This window comes from Suricata suricatta, chromosome 2 (genome assembly GCF_006229205.1).
Source record: "Suricata suricatta isolate VVHF042 chromosome 2, meerkat_22Aug2017_6uvM2_HiC, whole genome shotgun sequence".
Lineage (NCBI taxonomy): Eukaryota > Metazoa > Chordata > Mammalia > Carnivora > Herpestidae > Suricata > Suricata suricatta.
In genome coordinates this window covers 41,732,011-41,752,305 of record NC_043701.1, presented here as the reverse complement: position 1 = coordinate 41,752,305, position 20,295 = coordinate 41,732,011, and the positions used below count along the sequence as shown (strand labels likewise).

The 20,295-nt window shown below is 42.2% G+C and overlaps 1 protein-coding gene, 1 long non-coding RNA gene and 1 other non-coding gene across 4 annotated transcripts in view; 2 read left to right on the top strand and 1 right to left on the bottom strand.

The window, feature by feature from the left end:
- Positions 1-20,295, top strand: part of NPSR1 (neuropeptide S receptor 1) — a 146,499-nt gene that overhangs the window by 116,919 nt on the left and 9,285 nt on the right. For both annotated transcript variants that reach the window (XM_029955951.1, XM_029955945.1), the window contains one exon: positions 6,836-6,912. In XM_029955951.1, the coding sequence (XP_029811811.1) occupies positions 6,836-6,912 (77 nt within the window). The remainder of the gene's footprint in view (positions 1-6,835; positions 6,913-20,295) is intronic.
- The window catches only part of LOC115305729, a 27,902-nt gene continuing 8,064 nt past the window's right edge, over positions 458-20,295 (bottom strand). Inside the window, exons 2-3 of the long non-coding RNA XR_003914972.1 lie at positions 16,683-16,717; positions 458-939 (exon numbers count right to left, since the gene is read on the bottom strand). This is a non-coding gene — a long non-coding RNA (uncharacterized LOC115305729). The remainder of the gene's footprint in view (positions 940-16,682; positions 16,718-20,295) is intronic.
- On the top strand, positions 3,367-3,473 carry LOC115286150. Its single transcript, XR_003905904.1, has one exon. It is a non-coding gene; the product is annotated as a U6 spliceosomal RNA (small nuclear RNA).

Sequence of the window (20,295 nt, the reverse complement as noted above, 5' to 3'; positions counted from 1 at the left end):
AGGCAGCGAGGGAGGAAGAGGACAGGAAGGAGGAGTTGTATTGTCTGTGGCAAACTCAGGAGACCTGTGTACGAATAAAGATTTCGCTGCCCTGCCATTAATTAAATCAGGCTCTCAGGACTCGAAATCACAGTGACTGACAATGAAGGCAATACAGTGTTTTTTGGGTCAACACCACTCCTGTTATTTTAAAATTTCCTTGACATGACTGTCTAACTGCTGCTGGGGAGGTTATTAGCCCCGGTGTAATTGCTTTACTTTAGCTGTGGTTATTTTCTTGTGATATAATTGATTTCTCATTCTTCTACCATTTTTACCTCTGTGACATAAAGATAGAGGCATAAAAGATCCATGGCCAATGATTGCGAAGTAATAAGTGGAAAAAAGCACATTTGTCATAGAGCACTGATTCGTGTTACATGGGGGAAAAAATCCATTTATTTTGCTTGAGGACTGGAGTTCAGATGGTGGGAAAGCCCCATGCCAAGGTTGGTACAGCCCAGTAGAGATCATGGCCATCCGTGGTCGGTAAAAGGACCCAGGGGGCTGGCCAGCACTGCCCCTGGGCAAGAAGTCCAAGGTCAATATGACCATCATACAAGTAAAGGAAGTGACGGTGTTACCTGAGGGGTGGCAAGAGTTCTACCTTTTGAGAAGGCATCCTTACTCATTTGCTGGGTTAGGGTAGATGTCTGTGACTGGCTTTCCAGTATCCATTCCACATGAGCTCCTCGTGGCAGCCTCTCCCCTCAGCATGTGAATGGTTCGGAAATGGCCAGCTGACCAGTTCTAGCCAATGAGATGTGAGGGAGTGTCTTCTGACGAGCTTTGGGAAAAGCTTCCGCCATGCTTAGGGAACAAGCCCAGGAGAGGATAGACGTTGCTATCTCCTCCCTGACACCTAGAACTGCTGCAATCTGACTCAGGGTGACTCCGACCCTGAAAAGAAAAGAGACAGGGATGGAAAGAACGGAGATTTGACCCTTTGAAGTTACAATTATGGAAGATAAGACATATTCTAATTGCTTAGAACAATTTGAGTTGGGAGTTTTCTGTAACTTGGCTCCAAAAAGCATCGTGATACCCAGCTGTCCATACTTGCTGCTTCCAGACATTAGTGAATTCATCTGAACTGCTGAAGTCACCAGAGTGAACTCTTCTGAGAAATCTCAGTTAATTCTGTGGTGCCAAGTGAGTTAGTAAAAGCATTCCTTTGACTTTCTCTGTCCTTGGAGCCCATGAAACATGGTGCCAATGACTGTGTGTGTCAGGACTCTCACATTTCTCTTAGTTTCTTAAGTATTGCGCTGTTTCTACATTTTCCCCACAGAGTTAGTTCTGCCTTTGTGTCTCACAGAGCCCAATGACACAGTCCCTGACCCCTTGCCTTTTCCCACACATTAGTTATTTCTAGAAATACATGTAGGGCACCCACCTTCTGCCAGACTCTAGACCAGGCAGGGGGATACAGAAATGAAAAGACATACATCCTGTTTGAATTTAAGAATCTTGTATAATAGAGAAGGCAGCCAATTAAGGAAGATGTTACAACAGTGTGGTGAGTGCTGTGGTAGGGTGAATAGAGAGCCCCTTTAGGGGATCCACAGCAGAGACGCTAAGCTGGTCTAGGAATCAAAAAAGGCATGTAGTAAATAACTAGAACCATATATAGCATGTGTAACCCAGTACAACCTCCAGAGGAGCCTGTACACGCTCCTTAACAAGTCGGTTAACAACCCTTGAGGTCAGAGGACCCAGACTGCCGTCCCATCTTCTAGCTGTGTGAACACAGACAAGTCACTGAATCTCTCAAAACTGAAGTCTGACCCTAAGAACAAGTCAGGGCCCTTACTCCATACTCTTGTATCACCCTATATTTTATCTTCATATGATTTTGCTCCTTTATAATCATATATTACTGTGTCCTCATTTTATTATTGTCTATCTCCACAAATACAATGTGAGCTTCATGAGGGGTAGGATTCTGTTTTTTCTGTCATCGTATCCACAATGATACAAGGTAAGTGCTCAAACGCGTATAGTGGAATTAATTAATTAATAAAGGAAAGAGATATTTTCAATTAAGGAGTATCCTTAAAGGCCCTGCTCGGAGACGAGAAAAAAAAGGCCTGTCTAGGGAAGCACCAACCCCCTTGCCTGTCCTCTCTGTGCCTGACTTCTAGTGAGACCTTCCGAGCACACCTGGACACCATCCTCGGGCCCCAAAGAGGAGGCAGAGATGGAGCCTTAAGGCCTTGTCTGACTCTGAAGGCTTACGGCTCCAAGACTGCAGTGGACATTCATCAACTCCCCCAACCTTGCGCTGGGTTCTGCAGGGGTCAGGCACAAGTGTTCTGAATGGGGTGCTCTCCGTGGTGTCTCATAGGAAGAGCAAAGGTTTTGTTCTGTTTCCTGGACACTTCTTACACATAATCCAGACTCAGAACGAAGGAACTGAGTTTAGGCATCCTCCTAAGAGTCCTGCAAGGTTTGCTCTGGCTTAGGCTCTCACTCTTCCCCCACCATGAACTGCCTCTATTAAGGAAATGAAAGAAAATGGGTTCGTGTATAGATAGTTTTCCATAAAATCAAGAAATCAGCCTGCCAGTTACAGATAAGGGCTACTTTCTTCAATCTAGGTGATCTTTCTGTTTTCAAGTTTCTAAGAAGCTCAAAGAAAAACTGCACTTGTCGAGAGAATGGTAATAGATTGAAGACATGGAAGAAGTTGGACCAAAAGAATAGAGATGCTATTCTTTAGCTCTGTTTCTGCAAATGGGCTATTTATAGATTTGCTGATCTTTAGGACATGACTACCATAGACAAGACTCAGTGTAACCAGTGTCGTACTAGCATGGAAACCTCAAGGAAGAGGGAGCTAATTGTCACTGGAGAACAAGGACAGTTCAGAAAGGTTTAATAGCAAAGTGAAATATGGAGAATGGGCTTAAAAATGCATTTCAGTGAGAAAATCAAGCAGACACAGACAGATGGAAGGCACTGGAACTGATTCACCCAAAGTCAACTGCATATGAAGCATGGAGTCATGGTTAGTTTTGTTGGCCTGCTCCTGTTGTCCCCTTCCTTTGCTGATATGGAGAAATGTTGTTGAGGGACAGTGGGGTGGAAGGAAGCAGGATAATGTTGGTAAAGGTAAGGTAGGCAGAGGAAGATTGTGGGAGGCTTTGGATGCCCTGTGTAAGAGACTGGATGTCATCTTGTAGAAATGTAGAGACACTGGAATGTTTAAGCCAGGGACTGACTCTGTGTCCTAGGGCTCCCCCTTGATGGTGGCATGGAAATTCGAGATGGTAGCTGAGCAGAGGCATTAGAAGATCACAATAATCAGGCAAGAGGTCGCAAGGGGAGCTCGTTTGGGCAGCACACATACTGAAATTAGAGTCATACAGGGAATATTAGTATGGTCCTTGCATGAGGGTGACATGAACATTCATGAAGGTTTCCATACTTTTAATGGGTATAGAGCTTCAGTTAGGGAAGATGATAAATTCTGGGGATGGATGGGGGTGAGGGTCACACAACGATGTGAGTGTACTTCATGCCGCCAAACAGTAGACTTAAAAATTGCTAAGCTGGTAAATTTTGTTACGTTTATTTTACCACAATATAAAAAAAATTGTCAGGGTACCTGAGTGGCTCAATTGGTTAAGCCTGATCCCAGAGTCATGGGACCAAGTTCCCGAGTCGGGCTTTGTGCTGACCTTGCAGAACCTACTTGGGATTTGCTCTTCCTACCCCTGCCTCTCTGCCCTCCTCTGTGTGTGTTTGCTCAGTCTCTCTCTCTCTCTCTCAAATAAACAAACATTTTTTAAGAATTGTCAAAATATATATAAAAAAAAGAGGTTGTAAGGATCTGGATTGATGCTAAGGAGCAGGAATGGAGAGGAAGGAACAAATCATGGAACCATTTTGAATGGAAAGACCATAGAACTTGCTGATGAAAGAAATGAGAGGAGGAGGGAGACAAATATAATTCAGAGATTTCTCTGATACATGACTGTTCTGCTCTGAGAAGTGGCTTGATTTAGGTAACAAAGGGACACCCTACTTATTAGGAGCGATTTTCCACTTGCTTGATTGGTCCTAAGTAGATTGGGTGGGGATGACTTAGTCTCAGACTGCTAATGCATAAAACCTTCCTTAATTTTCCACTGTGTATATGGCAGGAGGTCAATGAAAATTTGAATTATTGATTGATTTAGCACTGAGGTTGCCATTGTAATACATAATTAATGTTTCATGGTAGTTGTAACCTTTCCTTATATTTCATTTCCTGGGGAAAAAGTTTCCCTGCTGTAACAAATGTCCAACTTAGAGTAAGGAATAGACTCACAAGTAATTTTTTTTCTCATTTCTTCTTTAAAGTAGATGTACAAATTCCAGAAAAATCCCTGGACAGGTATACGAGAAGGAGTGTGGATGCTCCAAAAGGGTCCCAAGCTCACCTGGAGCATTCAGGGGAGTATAGTGAGAATAGGAAAAGCAGTAAGGAGCAGAAGGTTTTAACACAGTCATTAATTAAGTTATATTCTAAAGATCATTAAAAACAATTAGTGCTTTGTCAGCTCCTGCAGACCAGAGCTCTGATTGTGCTTTAACCAGTGATTCTCAAGAGGGAAATTTGTGCAGTTCTAAAATAAAGCAATGCTGGGCACCTGGGTGGCTCAGTTGGTTAAGTGTCTGACTTTGACTCAGGTCATAATCTCATGATTTTTGGGTTAAAGCCCCACATCTGTGCTGTCAGCACAGAGCCTGGAGCCGGCTTCAGATTCTGTGTCTCCCTCTTTCTCTGCCCCTCCCCCATTCATGCTATGTCTCTCTCTCTCTCTCAAAAATAAATAAACATTTTTTAAAAATTAAGGGGCACCTGGGTGGCTCCATTGGTTAAGTGTTGGACTTCAGCCTATCTCACTGTTCCCAAGTTCAAGCCCTATGTTGGGCTCTGTACTGACAGCTCAGAGCCTGGAGCCTGTTTCAGACTCTATGTCTCCCTCTCTCTCTGCCCCTCCCCCACTTGCATTCTTGCTCTCTCTCTCAAAAATAAATAAACATTAAAAAATTTTTTAAATAAAATAAAATAAAGCAATGCTTTGTCCCAACGTTTTTAGTTGAGTTTCTTAATATATTAAAAACAACCAGTAACTGGTTAAAGAAGAGTATAAAGTTTTACATTCATCAAAGGAGACAAAAGATACAAAATTTGCTGGTGCTTTTGAGTCACCAAAGCTTTGCTTTCCTGTTAGTATTGATTACATTATGCTAAAGTAGATGTGATGTTTTGTGAAAAATGGAAAAGAAAGAAGGGAAAGAAAAATGGAATTTATTGATTGAGTCTCTGCTAACTTCCAAGCAGTGTGCTTGGCATTTTCAATATTGTCACATTTGATCCCAAAAATCTCCTAAGAAGTTTGCATTATTAACTGTATTTTATTGTCAACAGAGTGCGTTAGCTGCTTCAGGCTGCTGTAACAGCAGACAGACAGACTAGGAGGCTTGTAAACAACTGGACATTACTTCCCACAGTACTAGGGGCTGGAAGTCTAAGATCAGGAAGCCAGCACTGTCAGATTTTGGTGACAACCCTCTTTCAGGTGGCAGAGGTCTTGTTGTGTCCTCACATGGTAGAAGTGGCTAGGGAGCTCTGTGGGTCTCTTTTATAAAACCACTAATCTCATCCATGAAGTCTCCACCCTCATGACCTAATCACTTCCCAAAGGCTTTACCTCCTAATACTATCACCTTGGTCATAAAGATTTCAACATATAAATTTGGGAGTAGAAACACATTCAGCCTATATCATTCAGTGTATTGCTTATCTATTGCTGAGTAACAAATTATCATGAACCGATGACTCAAAACAACATAAGTGTATTATCCCCAGGATATGGGTCAGGAGTCTAGGCATGGCTTAACTGGGCATGCCATCAAGTTGTCTTCCAGGGCTGTGAAATCATCAGAGGCTCAACTGGGGAAGGATCTTTCAAGCTCTCATGAGTTGTTGGCAGTATTAATTTTCTGGAGGCATAGGACTCATGGCAGAAACAAAGGGAGACACTAGCAAGACAGGCACTACACTCATATGCAATCACAGACATTTATCACCTTCAGCACAATACGCAGATTAGAAGTAAGTCACGGTTCTTATCACACTCAAGGGGAGGGGATCTCACAAAGGCATGAACACAACAGACAGGAATCATAGGGCCACATTAAAGAGTGTCTAAGGTCAGAGGTGCCTGGGTGACTCAGTCTGTTGAGCATCCGACTTCAGCTCAGGTTACGATCTCACAGCTTGTGAGTTTGAGCCCCATGTCAGGCTCTATGCTGACAGCTCAGAGCCTGGAGCCTGGTTTAAATTCTGTGTGTGTGTCTCTCTCTCTGCCTCTCCCCCACTCACACTATGTCTCTCTGTCTCTCAAAAATGAATAAATATTTTGTAAAAATTTAAAAAAAAAGAGTGTCTGAGGTCAAGGTCATACAACCAGCAAGTAGTAGAGCCGGTTACAAATATAAATCTTGCTGACTCCAAACCTGTGTTTGGATTCTAATCTCAGCTATACTTTAGCTATACCTCCAATCACCTGAGTTATCTTGAGAAACCATTTCACTTCACCAAGTCCTAGCCTCCTCAGTTAAAGAAGAGGCAGCTGTCACCTGCTGGGATCCCACAATCGGCAAGGATCGGGACCAGGCATGGCGTAGAGACCTCTCCTCCAACACCTCACACTCAGGCCACTGGGAGCGCTCCTCCATCTGTGTCCTCACTGTAGGAACCCACCGGCCATGTTAATATTACCTCTGGTCCTTTCCACAGTGTCATCTATGCCATTGTGATCCGAACCATTTGGATTAAGAGCAAAGCCCATGAGACTGTGATCTCCAACTGCTCGGGTAAGTCTCTAATCAGAGTGACCCAACTCTTGGGTACTCTTGGGTACTTTTGCTTCTGCAGGGTTTTTTTCTAGCAAATATGAGCTTGAGCTTTGCCTGAATACAAGCCTGCACTATTCTCTCGGGACTCAGCCAGCAGCGCTGACCCACCGAAGTTCTCCCCACAGGTACTGTCTCTTCCGTGTGACCTCACAAAAACTCAAAGAAGGAAGGGGAGACTTTGGGTGCCAGGATCCAAAGGTCCCTCCAGTTTCTCAGACCTGGCAAAGAGGACAGTGTCCCTGGAGGACATTGGGGTGAACAGACAGCTGTCCAAGGAGCACACATTCAGTGAAACATGAGGGTAGACATTTCTATCTGGCTTGAATTTACAGATGGAGAAAACTGCCATCTATCCACAGAATACTCCTGGACCCTAAGCCAGGCAAAGAATGGTAATTTCACCCCAGAATGAGCCTGAGACCACCCGCTACAGCCCTCCCCAGATCCTGCTGCAGTCAACCTTAATGCACAGCTCCTCCCCTGTGGCAGGCACTGGGACCTGAAGCCCTACCCTGCCTCCCAAGAAAATACTACTGGACCTGATGGAGACCAACCCAGAGAGAATTCAGTGAACCAAGTGTCAGAAAGATAGGGGCAGGGGTTTCTGGTTTTCCATTTATTATAATGCAACTAGCTCTTTCCTCTGGTTCCCTGCCTCTCCTGATTCCTTGTTACACACACACACACACACACACACACCCAGTCTGTCACATGCACACTTACACGCTCATACACGCCGACATCTACATACTCACCCACACACACTGACACAAGGATAGCAAGCTGGAATGCAGATACCTGGGCTGTGAAGAACTGGGTTCTGTCCCAAATGTGCCACTAAGAGCAGTGCCACCGTGCGCTAACCTCTCTGGCCTTTAAGAGGTTAAAATAACGGGACAGACTAAATGGTCTCTAAGTCTATTTCTTTTCAGATTTTGAGCCGGTACCCTTACTGGACAGAGACCACACTGGTCTTCCTCCCTCTAGAAGCTACTTCCCGCAGTGAGAAAGTCACACGGATTCCCAAGTGGGCACTGACAATCCGCATCCCTCTCTCTAGAAGAATTGGTAGAGACGTGTAAGCGTTAGTGTCTTCATCTGAATTCAGTTCATTTCTGCTGTGTCAGCAGCACGACGAAGGACTGGGAATGCCAGATGAATAAATGCACGGTTCTGGACTAGGAGAGGTCTGTTCTCGTGCACTGGGTTTCAGCTCTGGCTGCACAAGGGGACTGCCTGAGGGGCCTTTCAAATGCACCGACCCCCAGACACCACTGCCTGAGAGATCCCGATGCACCCTGTCTGGAGTGAGGACTGGCATCATTACTTTGGAAAAGCTCTTTGGATGATTTTAATGTGCAGCCAGGTTTGACAGCCTCTTACCCAGTGGGAGACACTGGGCAGCGGACTCCCACACTGATTGACCAGAGTAACCCAGAGCTGTGTGCAGACCGCTCAGAAATTTTCTCCCCATGAAATACGCATCATTCAGCTTGTGGCTCCTCTGGCCTCCACGCAGATCCTCCCCACACACTCCCTCACGACAGTCGAGTCTCTGCCCCTGGCTTTTCTAGAACAAGAGCAGTCAGAAAGGATAAACACAAAGGCATTCATTTTATTTATTGTGAGTGGCTTTGGTCAGAAGTCAGAATGTTTGTCTGAAAAAAAAATGGAGGACAACATCCTTCCTCTATCAGAGATCAGACAAATACATTAAATACTGTAACTATTGAAACAAGGTATCTCTATCATAGGATTACATGAACGGGAATAGACCAGAACAGAACCTCTAAAGGAAATTTCAGGAAATTAGGGTACAATGAAGTGTTTCTAATTGATAGAGTAATAGAGATTGTTCTGTAATTAGTGTTATTGAGATGATTTATTTGGAAATAAATACAGCTGTATTCCTACCTCATATGCCATAAGGAAATAAATTTTTTTAATTAAGGGCATAAATGAAAGAGAGAAAAAGGGAAGCAAAGATAAGAACCATTGTTTATAATCAAGAAAAATGGAAAACATTCCTTATCTGCAATGAGGGATCAAGTATAATAATTATGTAGACATACAATGAAATACTACAGCTGTAAAAAGTATTGTGTAATATAATTATTGCAATAGAAAGGTGTCTATTACGTATTATATTAAGAAGGAGAATGTGATATGATGTAAATATCCCTTTTGTAAGCATATGAATCTACAATAAATAGAATATGCATGTGCATGTACAAATAGGTGATAGCTAGTTGGATAGATGGATAGGTAGATGATGGATAGATGACTGAAAATGTCAGGAAGGGCAAACACTAATTGTTATAGTAATTATCTCCAAGTCATAGAATTTTATCTTTCCTTCCTTCCTTCCTTCCTTCCTTTCTTTCTTCTTTCCTTCTTTCATTCCTTCCTTTCTTTTTTTCTTACCCAGGAGCTAAAATTTTCCACAATTACATATGTTTTATAATATAAAATAATAGCCCACTGGCCCTTTAGCCTGTGTAAACATCCATCATTATGCTAGCTCTGTATATAAGGTATTCAACTCAGTCCCCACAAAAAATTATACTTTCTTGCCCTTCTTTGGGTAAACTTTATGCTTGAACCCTGAGAGACCCAATGATGAGACTCTGTAGATAGATAGATAGATAGATAGATAGATAGATAGATAGATAGATAGAAAAATGATAGAGATCTTAAACTGATGAATCCTTAAACATTCAAAACTTACATTCTCAGTAAATGAGTAATGACCAAGATCAGATATATTCGGATATATAGGTAGGATCTAGAAGTTACAAGCAATCAGGAAGCTCCCGAGGCTGATATGAGAGATAGAAAAAATGCCTCTGCCTGCCCTGAGGTATTTCCCTTCTGAGACTTCCATGATTCCTGAAATTCAAACCAATGGAGTCAGTCCTTTATCCTTAAGGTACTATCTCTGGGAGGACCCAGCAGCAGTGCATTTGTAGCCTGGATTGAGTAACGTGTACTATATGAGCACATACTGATCAAGATGTCACTTTAGAGGGCATGACCCCTGTTTGATGGTGGACAGATCAAGTGTGGTGGGACCAGAACACTTTGGAAGGTCCAGAGCTTTGGGTCTGAAGGGGGACAAAGTAAAAGGGGGGATCTCTTAGTCTGTTCAGCCTGCCCTAATGAAGTGCTGAAACAACAGAAATACATTTTATCACAGTTCTAGAGGCTGGGAAGTCCAAGATTAAGGTGCCACTTGATTGTGTTTCTGGTAAGAGCTCTCTTCCTGGTTTGCATATGGCTGCCACTTCCTCCTAGCTGTGTCTTCCTATGAGACAGGAGATTGACAGAGAGGGACTGAATACGCTCATGTCTCTTCTTATAAAGGCACAGATCTCATCCTGAGGGCTCTACGCCTATGACCTCCTCTAACTCTGATCACCTCCCAGACGTCCCATCTCTAAATACCAGCATGTTGGGAATTAGAGTTTCAACATATGGATTTGGGGAGGACACACACACACTTAATCCATACAGAGAGAGAATCAGAAAAAAAAAAAAAGACACTGTGGAAGTAATTGAAGACTAACCAAATGAGAATAGACAAATGCTATTTATCCAGAGCTTGCATAAGAGCCATACATAGCACGGGAGTCAGCCAGCATGACCCACATTTTGGCAGAGACTCTAAAGCAGGCAGTAGAGTGGGAAAGCTTTATAGTGGAGAAAAGGAAGATTTGAGGCATTCCCTGGTTGCTGGCTATTGGCCTGGGAAGCTGCAGGTAGGGCTAAGTAGAAGCATGACATCCTGTCTGATTGGTTAGGGGTGTGTGTTTGGCTTTCTCTTGTTGGTTTCAAGTTAAAAAGCAGGGGGAAAAAAACTGAAGAAGCTGCCAGTCATTAATCAAGTGTTGGCCATTTGGGGTAGATTGTTACAAGTCTTACTGGACCGCGTGATAGAGATACAGGTCTGACTTCCTACAGGTCTGAGGTGTACATAGTAGGTGGCCTTCTGGTCTGCTTACTGTAGATAATGGACTGGTTTCCTGGCCTCGCTGCTGCAGAGTGTGGCTCAGAGTTCTGTTTTGATATTTGATCTCACCATGATCCATTTGTTTATTCAGTCTGTCAACACAAACTGACAAGACAGCGGAATGGACAGAGCATCTACTGCCCGTCACTTCGCTCCATTCTTTCCAAATGCCATTATCTTCTTGAATCCTTGCCCAGTGCTACAAGGTGGCATCATCATCTCTTTTACAAATAGAAGACAGGGGTGCACATTAAGCCCATATGATTGACCAGAAAGCCTATGTGTTCGCCTCTGTATCAAGCTCCTCTCAGAGGGAAGAACACTGCAGAAAGGGAAGTGGCAAATGACTTAAAAAATGTTTGGGGGGCACCTGGGTGGCTCAGTGGGTTAAGCCTCTGACTTTGGCTCAGGTCATGATCTCATGTTTGTGGGTTCGAGCCTCGCATCGGGCTCTGTGCTGACAGCTCAGAGTCCGGAAACTGCTTCGGATTCTGTGTCTCCCTCTTTCTCTTTGCCCCTCCCCCTCTCATGCTCTGTCTCTCTCTGTCTCTAAAATAAATAAAACATTTTAAAAAATGCTCAGGGGTGCCTGGGTGGCTCAGTCAGTTAAAGTGCCTCTTTTTTAAAAATTTTTTTAAAAATGTTAATTTATTTTTGAGAGACAGTGCAAGTGGGGGAGGGTCAGAGAGAGAGGGAGACACAGAATCTGAAGCAGGCTCCAGGCTCTGAGCTAGCTGTCAGCACAGAGCCCAACGCAGGGCTCGAACCCACGAACCGTGAGATCATGACATGAGCTGAAGTCCGACGCCCAACTGACTGAGCCACCCAGGTGCCCCAAAGTGCCTAACTCTTGATCTCAGCTCAGGTTTTGGTCTCAGGGTCGTGAGTTCAAGCCCCACATTAGGCTCTATACTGGCTGTAAAGCCTAAAAGCTCAAAGTGAAAAAAATATTTTTCTTAATTGAAAAACTCAACTCAGGCTCTTTGGCATGGCTTTTGCCTTCAGAGCACTATTCCTGTCTTATCTCATAAAATGTTTTGTTTTAAAGTGTTTAATATCTAAAAGATGGTCACTACGAGTACAGGGTTCAATTTTATTTCGGTAGGCTGAGGTCTTCCGTGTTTTCAGATTTAAATCAGGTTGGTTTAAACCCTTGTCCTGTGACTCTTACCAGTTCCAGGAGGCTGGTGTGCCCTCCCTGCCTGTCCCCCTAAGCTCTTACATCACCGACTCATCTCATGGGGTTCTTCTGTTCCCTGTGCCTGGCCAGCAAGCATGGAACCCACATTATTGCCTTGAATTCATCACTTGCAAGAGCAAATAGAGCAATGTTGCTGCAGGTTTGAGGTGATGAAAGGTTTCTACATCCCATCAGCTGCCCCATGCCTCCCCCTTCTCATCAGACTTTTCACCACTGTGGTTGGGCTCTATCTCTCTCCAGAGTCCCCGTATCTTCTTGCTTCTAGGTTTTTCCAATCCCTAAATTCATGGCTTCTCCCGTCCTCCAGTTTCTGAAATAGTATAAAGCCTCAAAGAGATCAGTATTCCCACTGATATACAGTATGCCATTACCCTTCTCCAAAGGTAGAAATGGTGACAGTCAGTTTTTATTCTTTAATACAAGTTTATATCTCCTTTAGTTCTATTTTTTTGTTGTTGTCCATATCACTGCCAGTGAGCACTTTCTGGAATGAGGAGCAGAGAGCAGTATCAAAAACCTGTATACTCTCTGTATCTGATTCATAATGGAACTCACCTGATATTCTTTTTTTAGTTTATTTAGTTATTTTGAGAGAGTGTGAGAGAGTGAGCAGGGGAGGGGCAGAGAGGGAAGGAGAGAGAATCCCAAGCTGATTCCATACTGTCAGCACAGAGCTCGACACGGGGCTCCATCTCACAAACCACAAGATCATCACCTTAACTGAAATCAAGGCTCAGCCACTTAACAGACTGAGCCACCCAGGTGTCCCATGGCTATCTATTTGTCATTATAGCCAAGAAGCTATGGAGTTGGCTGGTAAATAGGTCTCCAGTTGTGTTAGCATGCCCAGATTATCGCACGTCAACAAGAGGACATTAGCCGTGATTAGTGTGAACAGAAGTGCACTTTGTAAATACAGGTTGCAAAGTTCAAGTCTCTCTTATGAACCACTTATGGAAATGTCTATTTTCTCCCCCTCAAAGCCTGACAGAAAGAAAAGTAAAATAATTATTCAATAAATGATCTAAATACTTTCCCACAAAGAGCTATAGAAGGCAATACGTAGAGGAGATAAGATTTTCAATCTTGTAGGTTATCTTTCATAAACAGGCATGCTCTCGGTGCCCAGGAGTATCTACCTCTGTAAAATAGAACACTTAACTGCATAAGGACAGGAGATACGGGAGGTGCAGCCACAGGAGGGACAAGTGACATATCTACGTGTCGCTGCATCTGGTCACTATAGCTTGGAAGATGTGGTACAATCCATGCTACATCCAAATTGCATGTTTCAAATTAAATGAGGCACAAGGAGGTGGAGAAAGAAGCTTTGGATTAGGAACTGGGTTAGAGTCTTAATTCATTTCTAGCTAAATGAATTTAAGATAAACCCATTAACTGCTCTCAGCACCTGTTTTTCATTAGTAAACATAGATAAAACGGTTTCTCTACAAATAACTACACTTAGCAAAAGATGTAAAGAACTTAATGCAAAAAAGTATAGAGATATAAATAAATGAAGCTTACAACAAGTTCATGGGTAATAAGATTCAATAGCCTAAAGATGCCAATTTTCCCTCAACAATCTACAGATTAATGCAATTCCTGTTGAAATTAAAATGGAACATTTTATTGAGCTTGACAAACAAATTTTAAAATATATGTGGAAATTTCAGGAGTCAAAAGTAGTCAAGACACTCCTGGAGAACTAGAACAAAGTGGGGGGGGTTACTGTATTAAATATAAAATTTATCATAAAGTCAGAGTGATGAATCTGACTTAATCAGAGTGATTAATGTATTGACACAATACAATAGATAAATGGAAAATAAAACAACCCCAAAACAGAACCTACACATGTATGAGAATTTTATATATATCAGAAGACCATAGAGGTACCTGGGTGGCTCTGTCGATTAAGCATCTGGCTTCTGCTCAGGTCATGATCTCACAGTTGGTGGGTTTGAGCCCTGTGTCGGGCTCTATGCTGACAGCTCAGAGCCTGGAGCCTGCTTCAGATTCTGTGTCTCCCTCTCTCTCTGACCCTCTCCTGCTCGTGCTGTCTCTCTCTGTCTCTCAAAAATAAATGAAAAACATTAAAAATTTTAAAAAAGAAGATCATAGGAAAAGAAATAAAGTTAGGTCGTTACCTCAATGTATAGGAAAAATCAAATTGCAGGTGAACTGGAGACTTAAGTTTTGTTAACTTTAAACAGAGCATTTAAGTAAAAAATGAGTTTATTTATGAATAGCAGAGAAATTGCAATTCGGGACAAGCAAATTATGATGAACCTTAGGCAAGTTCAAAGAGACAAAGGGAAGATGAGATTTTATTAGGTTTTAGGAGGACACCGGGGAGAGCTGTTCTGAATACAAGTTCATTGGAGAACAAGAGTTCCAGGTGGCAGTGGTTTCTCATTGGCAGTGGGTGGGGATTGTTGCTTTGTGACTGGGGCAGGGAGGGAGGGATCTTCCTCACTTCTCTTATTTAAAAAAAAAATTTAATGTTTATTCATTTTGGAGAGAGAGAGAGAGACAGACAGAATGTGGGTGGGGGAGGGGCAGAGAGAAAGGGAGACACAGACTCCTAAGCAGGCTCCAGGCTCTCAGCTGTCAGCACAGAGCCCAACTCGGGGCTTGAACCCACAAACCCTGAGATCATGACCTGAGCCGAAGTTGAAAGCTTAATGGGCTGAGCCACCCAGGCACCCCTTCTTAATTTTCTTAAAGGCAGGAATTAAATTCTATGTGCAAAGTACCTTTCCTTGTCAAAATGATTCTGGTTCTGCTTTCTGTTCGTTAAGCAGCTGCAAGGAGTGGTATGTGCGTGTGAGCGCCCCCTGCAGGGCTTGCCGACTCCATCTTAAGTGAGGTTTCCTTTATTTTCACAGTATGTAAAACTTTTAAAAGAAAATGTAGGGGGATACCTTTATGACATTGGGATAAGAAAGGATTTCTTAAACAAGGTCCAAAATATGTTAAATCATAAAAGAAATGATAGGTAAATTTGATTTATTTAAAAAGTCGAACTTTAAAGTGGGAGATATTTGCAACACATATACCTGGGAAAGATTAATATCCACAATATATGAAGAACACCTAAAATCAACTAAAAAGTTTTTTTTAAGTATGAATGTAATAAGTAGGTTACAGAGATGAAAATTACAGCGTAGAGAATATAATTAATAATACCCTAATAACATTGTATAGTGACAGTTGGTGACTACACTTGTGATGAGCATTAAGTAAATGTATAGAAGCGTTGACTCAATATGTTGTTCACTTGAAACTACTATAACACTGTATGTTAATTATGCTTCAATTAAAAAAATATATAGCCACAACAACAAAAGATAAATAGAAAAAAATGAGCAAGACATTTCACAGAAGAGAAAACAAGAATGGACAAAAAATAAGATTCTCCACATCATAGATAATTAAAACTTCAGTTGGGTAAAATTTTCTTCTACCCACAGGGTTAGTAAAAATTTTAACATCTGAACTTTATTTCTTTCTTTATTTTTAGTTTGTTTATTTTGAGAGAGCAAGCGGGCAAGACTGGAAGAGTGGCAGAGAGAGAGAGAGAGAGAGAGAGAGAGGGTGGGGGGGAGGAAATCCCAAGCCGACTCCATGCTGTAAGCTAAGAGCCTGATTCAGGGCTTAATCTCACAAACCTAAAATCATGACATGAGCTAAAATCAAGAGTTGAGCACTTAACCTATTGAGCCACCCAAGTGCCACATACTGTCTGATTTTTTAAAGTGCTGAAAAAGATAAAGAGGTCATGGTTTATTTGGCAATATCATTCCTCAAAAACTTAGTACTATTACTGATCTGTTTGCTTTGAGTCAGTTTCATGTGCCAACAGTCATGTCCAAAAAGTCTTTCTTAATAGAATTCTCAGGTCTGACATTTCTTTGCTTCCTCATGCAATCCCTATCTTTAACTTAATGGAAGCTAGGTTGAAGCCCCCGGAAAAATAGTGGGGAGGACACATCCTTAGTCTGATCTTTGCCTTAGGAGCGATTCTAAATGGGTCTTTGCTGGTTAAAACTTCTCAGTGTTATAACTGAACTTGAGGACAAGGGTGAGCTTCGTTGGCATAAGCCTTGCACACTTAGAAGTTGTACACATTTGCTTTAATGCTCTGCTCACAGTCTCCTTCTGCACTGGGTCAGATAAAGTATGTATTGGTTAATATTAGGCACTAGAAGCAATTGATGCTTTCAACTCTATGAAATCTCGTATTGTAAGACTTTCTTAACTTCCTTTCATTTTTACCAACCAACTCTTGTCTGAGTTCATCTGTTTTTCCTAATACCTTGCTAAACACAGCTGGTAGCAATCAACACACACTATTAACATTCTGTTTAGCAACTGTGATGGTTAATTTTATGTGTCAACTTGAGTGGGCTAAGGGATGCCCAGATAGCTGGCAAAACACCATATCTGCATATATCTGGAAGGCACTTTTGGAAGCGTTTGAATTGATAGACTAAGTAAAGAAAATGTTCTCACCAATGTGCGTGGGCATCATCCAATCTTCTGAGGGCCTGAATAGAATAAAAAGGCAAAGAAAGGGCAAATTTGCTTGGGCTGGAACATTCTTGTTCTCCCGGACATCAGTGCACCCGTTTCTTGGGCCTTGGGCTAGAACCATGATTTACACAACTGCCTGATTCTCCAGCTGTTGAACTCAGACTTACACCGTCCTCTCCCCTGGTTCTCATTCTTTGGACTTGGACTTAATTATACCTCCAGCTCTCCTGGTTCTCCATATTGCAGACAGCAAATTGTGGGACTTCTCAGCCGCCATAATTTTATGAGCCAGTCCCTTTAAGACATTTCCTCTTCTATGTATTTGCTATTGGTTCTGTTTTCTGGAGAACCCTGACCCCTACACCAACCTTGTCCCATGGGCTCAGTAGGCACACAATTTGACTTCCCAGGCATCATATGTGAAGGTTGTAGCAAATGGATCTCTAGTGTCCCAGCTTCCAGTATCAGTTTCCTTGCCACCTGCTGCCTGCCCACTAGGCCAATACCACATATTTTAGATTTTTGTTATGATAGTATTGCATCTGAGATACCAATTTCTTCTTCAGTTAAGGAAAGATTAGCTGTGATGCCAAAACAAAACAAAACAAAACAAAAAAAACCCAACAACCAAAAAAAAAAAAAAACCCCAAATACAGGAGCCTTAAGAAAGTGGAACTGTGTTTCTTATTTAATTAAAGTCCAATTGACAGTAAAGATCAAAGGAAAGGGCACTGTTCCACACAATCATTCAGAAACTCAAGCAGATGGTTTCAAGTCAGAAACCCAATAGTCAAGGGGGGGAGGAAGAGAGAGGAGGAGGAATATTCAGGTGGTTTATCTGAGCCAGATCTAAGAATAGTGTATTTGGATTCTTCCCATATTCCCATAGGTAGAACCACATATATACCTACACCCTGCTGAAAAGAAAAGGATTTGGTGGACAGTTAACCTGTCTCTGGCACAATTATCTTAGGTCTGTCAGAGTTCCTGGTTCCACCTCTTTGACCTTGGCCACAGCAACTTCTTACTTAACATGTCTCTGGAGCCAAGGAAAACAAAAGTAAAAGTGAACTATTGGGACCTCATCAGGATAAAACGCTTCTGCACGGCAAAGGAAACAGTCAGCAAAACTAAGAGGCAACCGACAGAATGGAAGAAGATATTTGCAAGTGACATACCAGATACAGGGTTAGTATCCAAAATCTCTAAAGAACTTATCAAACTCAATACCCAAAAATCAAATAATCCAGTGAAGGAATGGGCAAAAGACATGAATAGACACTTTTCCAAAGAAGACATCCAGATGGCTAACAGACACATGAAAAAACTCTCAACATTACTCATAATCAGAGAAATACAAATTGAAACCACTATGAGATACCACCACCTATCAGAATGGCTAAAATTAACAACCCAGACAATGACAGATGTTAGTGAAGATGCGGAAAAAGAGGAATTCACTTGCACTGCTGGTGGGAATGCAAACTGGTCAGCCATTCTGGAAAACAGTATGGAGATTCCTCAAAAAATTAAAAATAGAATTACCCTATGGCCCTGCAATTGCACTAATGGGTATTTATCCAAAGGATACATGTGTGCTGTCAAAGCACATGCACCCCAATGTTTATAGTAGTGTTATAGACAATAGCCAAAGTCTGGAAAGAGCCCAAATGTCCATCATCAGATAAATGAATAAAGAAGATGTTGTGTGTGTATATAAATATATATATGTATATATATTTAAAATGGAGTATTACTCAACAATCAAAAAGAATCAAATCTTGCAACAATGTGGATGGAACTAGAGTGTCTTATGCTAAGTGAAATTAGTCAGAGAAAGACAAATGTCATATAACTTCACTCATATGTGGAATTTAAGAAACAAAACAGATGAACATAAGGGAAGGGAAGCAAAAATAGTGTAAGAACAGGGAAGGGGACAAAACAGAAGAGACTCTTAAATACAGAGAAGGAACTGAGGGCTGCTGGAGGGGCTGTGGGAGGGGGAAGGGCTAAATGGGCAGGGGCGTTAAGGAGGACACTGTTGGGTGTTGTATGTAGGGGATGAATCACTGGACTCTACTCCTGAAATCATTATTGCACTATCTGCTAACTAACTTGGGTGTGAATTTTAAAAAAATAAATAAAATAGAGAGAAAAAAATTAAGGAATAAATAAAAATATCACCAGGTAGATTTCCTTGTTACAAACAAATCAACTGCAGAGGCTCCCTCCTCCAGCCAGGAATAAATTCTGTCTCATTTAAAAATCCCAATACACCAATTGCTCCCCCTTCAAGCCCTCAGCCCATATGAACAAAGAGTTCCCAGCGGCTCTGCAAGGGGCCTGAAGCGAGGGAAAGGAAGGAGCGGGAACTGGCCCCTTGGAGACTACATTTACAGTGTGGGAGATCTAGGGACGCACGCTTGAACCAAAGCTGCCTAAGGCAGCAGGCTGCGTCCAGGCCCGACTCTAATGGCCCTGCTGCCTCTAGGATACCCCAGCTGCTAACGCTCAGTGATGGCTGAATTTAACTGCTTTTTGCTCCAGCTCAGCGCCAAGGCCTGGGTGGAAATAATCCTTTTATCTCCCAATAAAGGAGAATTACTGGCATTTTGTAGCTCAACTCTCTTTGAAGAGCCATCCTTAGAAGCTGGAGGTTTTGCATTTCCTAGAGTGGTCAGATTAAAGACGGGTCTCACTGATCTCATTGGGAGATCAAAGGGCAGGTAGTTGATTATATTTTAACCCCTTGCCCTGTGGGAAGTACTGCAAGTTTCCATTTTAAAAGATGTCAGGGCACAAATGTCATGCTCCAGAACTTTTCCGAAAAACCAACTAAGTCTTCAGAACCGGATTTTTTCGAGGCCAGCTATTACTTCAGCAAATGTGGATACTTTGAAAGGACATAATTTGGTCAACTGTATTTCTTACTCGCCTCCCATGGTAAAATCCTTCCAGGATAAGTTTGGGATGTATATAACTCCTATATACAGAAAACAACATTGTACAGTAGACTATCTAAATGTAGTTTTACCTTCTGTTTGCTTCCATAAAGGTAGTTCATATGCCTCCTAAAATACTGTTAAAACTTTATTCATCTTAATTAATAAGAGAATTTATATTCTCAGCATAGGCTTGGCATATTAAATATATTATTTTATTTCAATATTCAAAACTATGAATTTGGCGCTTTATACCTCATGTTTTAAATTGAGAAACTGAGGCTGGGAATGGTCGGCATTTTGCCAAAGGTTACACTGTTATGCCTAGATGACAATATCGTCCCCAAAAACCAGAGACCGCCAGGGAGACCGAGTCACGCATGCAAAAGCAAAGGGCTTTATTACAGGCTTAAGCTTGCCGGGCCTAAGCTCGGGCTCACAGACTTCCCCAGGCAGTGGATCCGTGCTGAGAGCCCCGAACAAGGGCTGAGCAGGGTTTTTATGGGTTCTGGGAAGGGGGAGTTACAGGAAATTGTGACACAGGTACAGTGATCCAATCATTATCACATAACTTCATTGGCAGCAACTTTAACCATACACATTGTTTACAGTGTTCGTTACTTTTGGTGGGACCCAATCACAATATT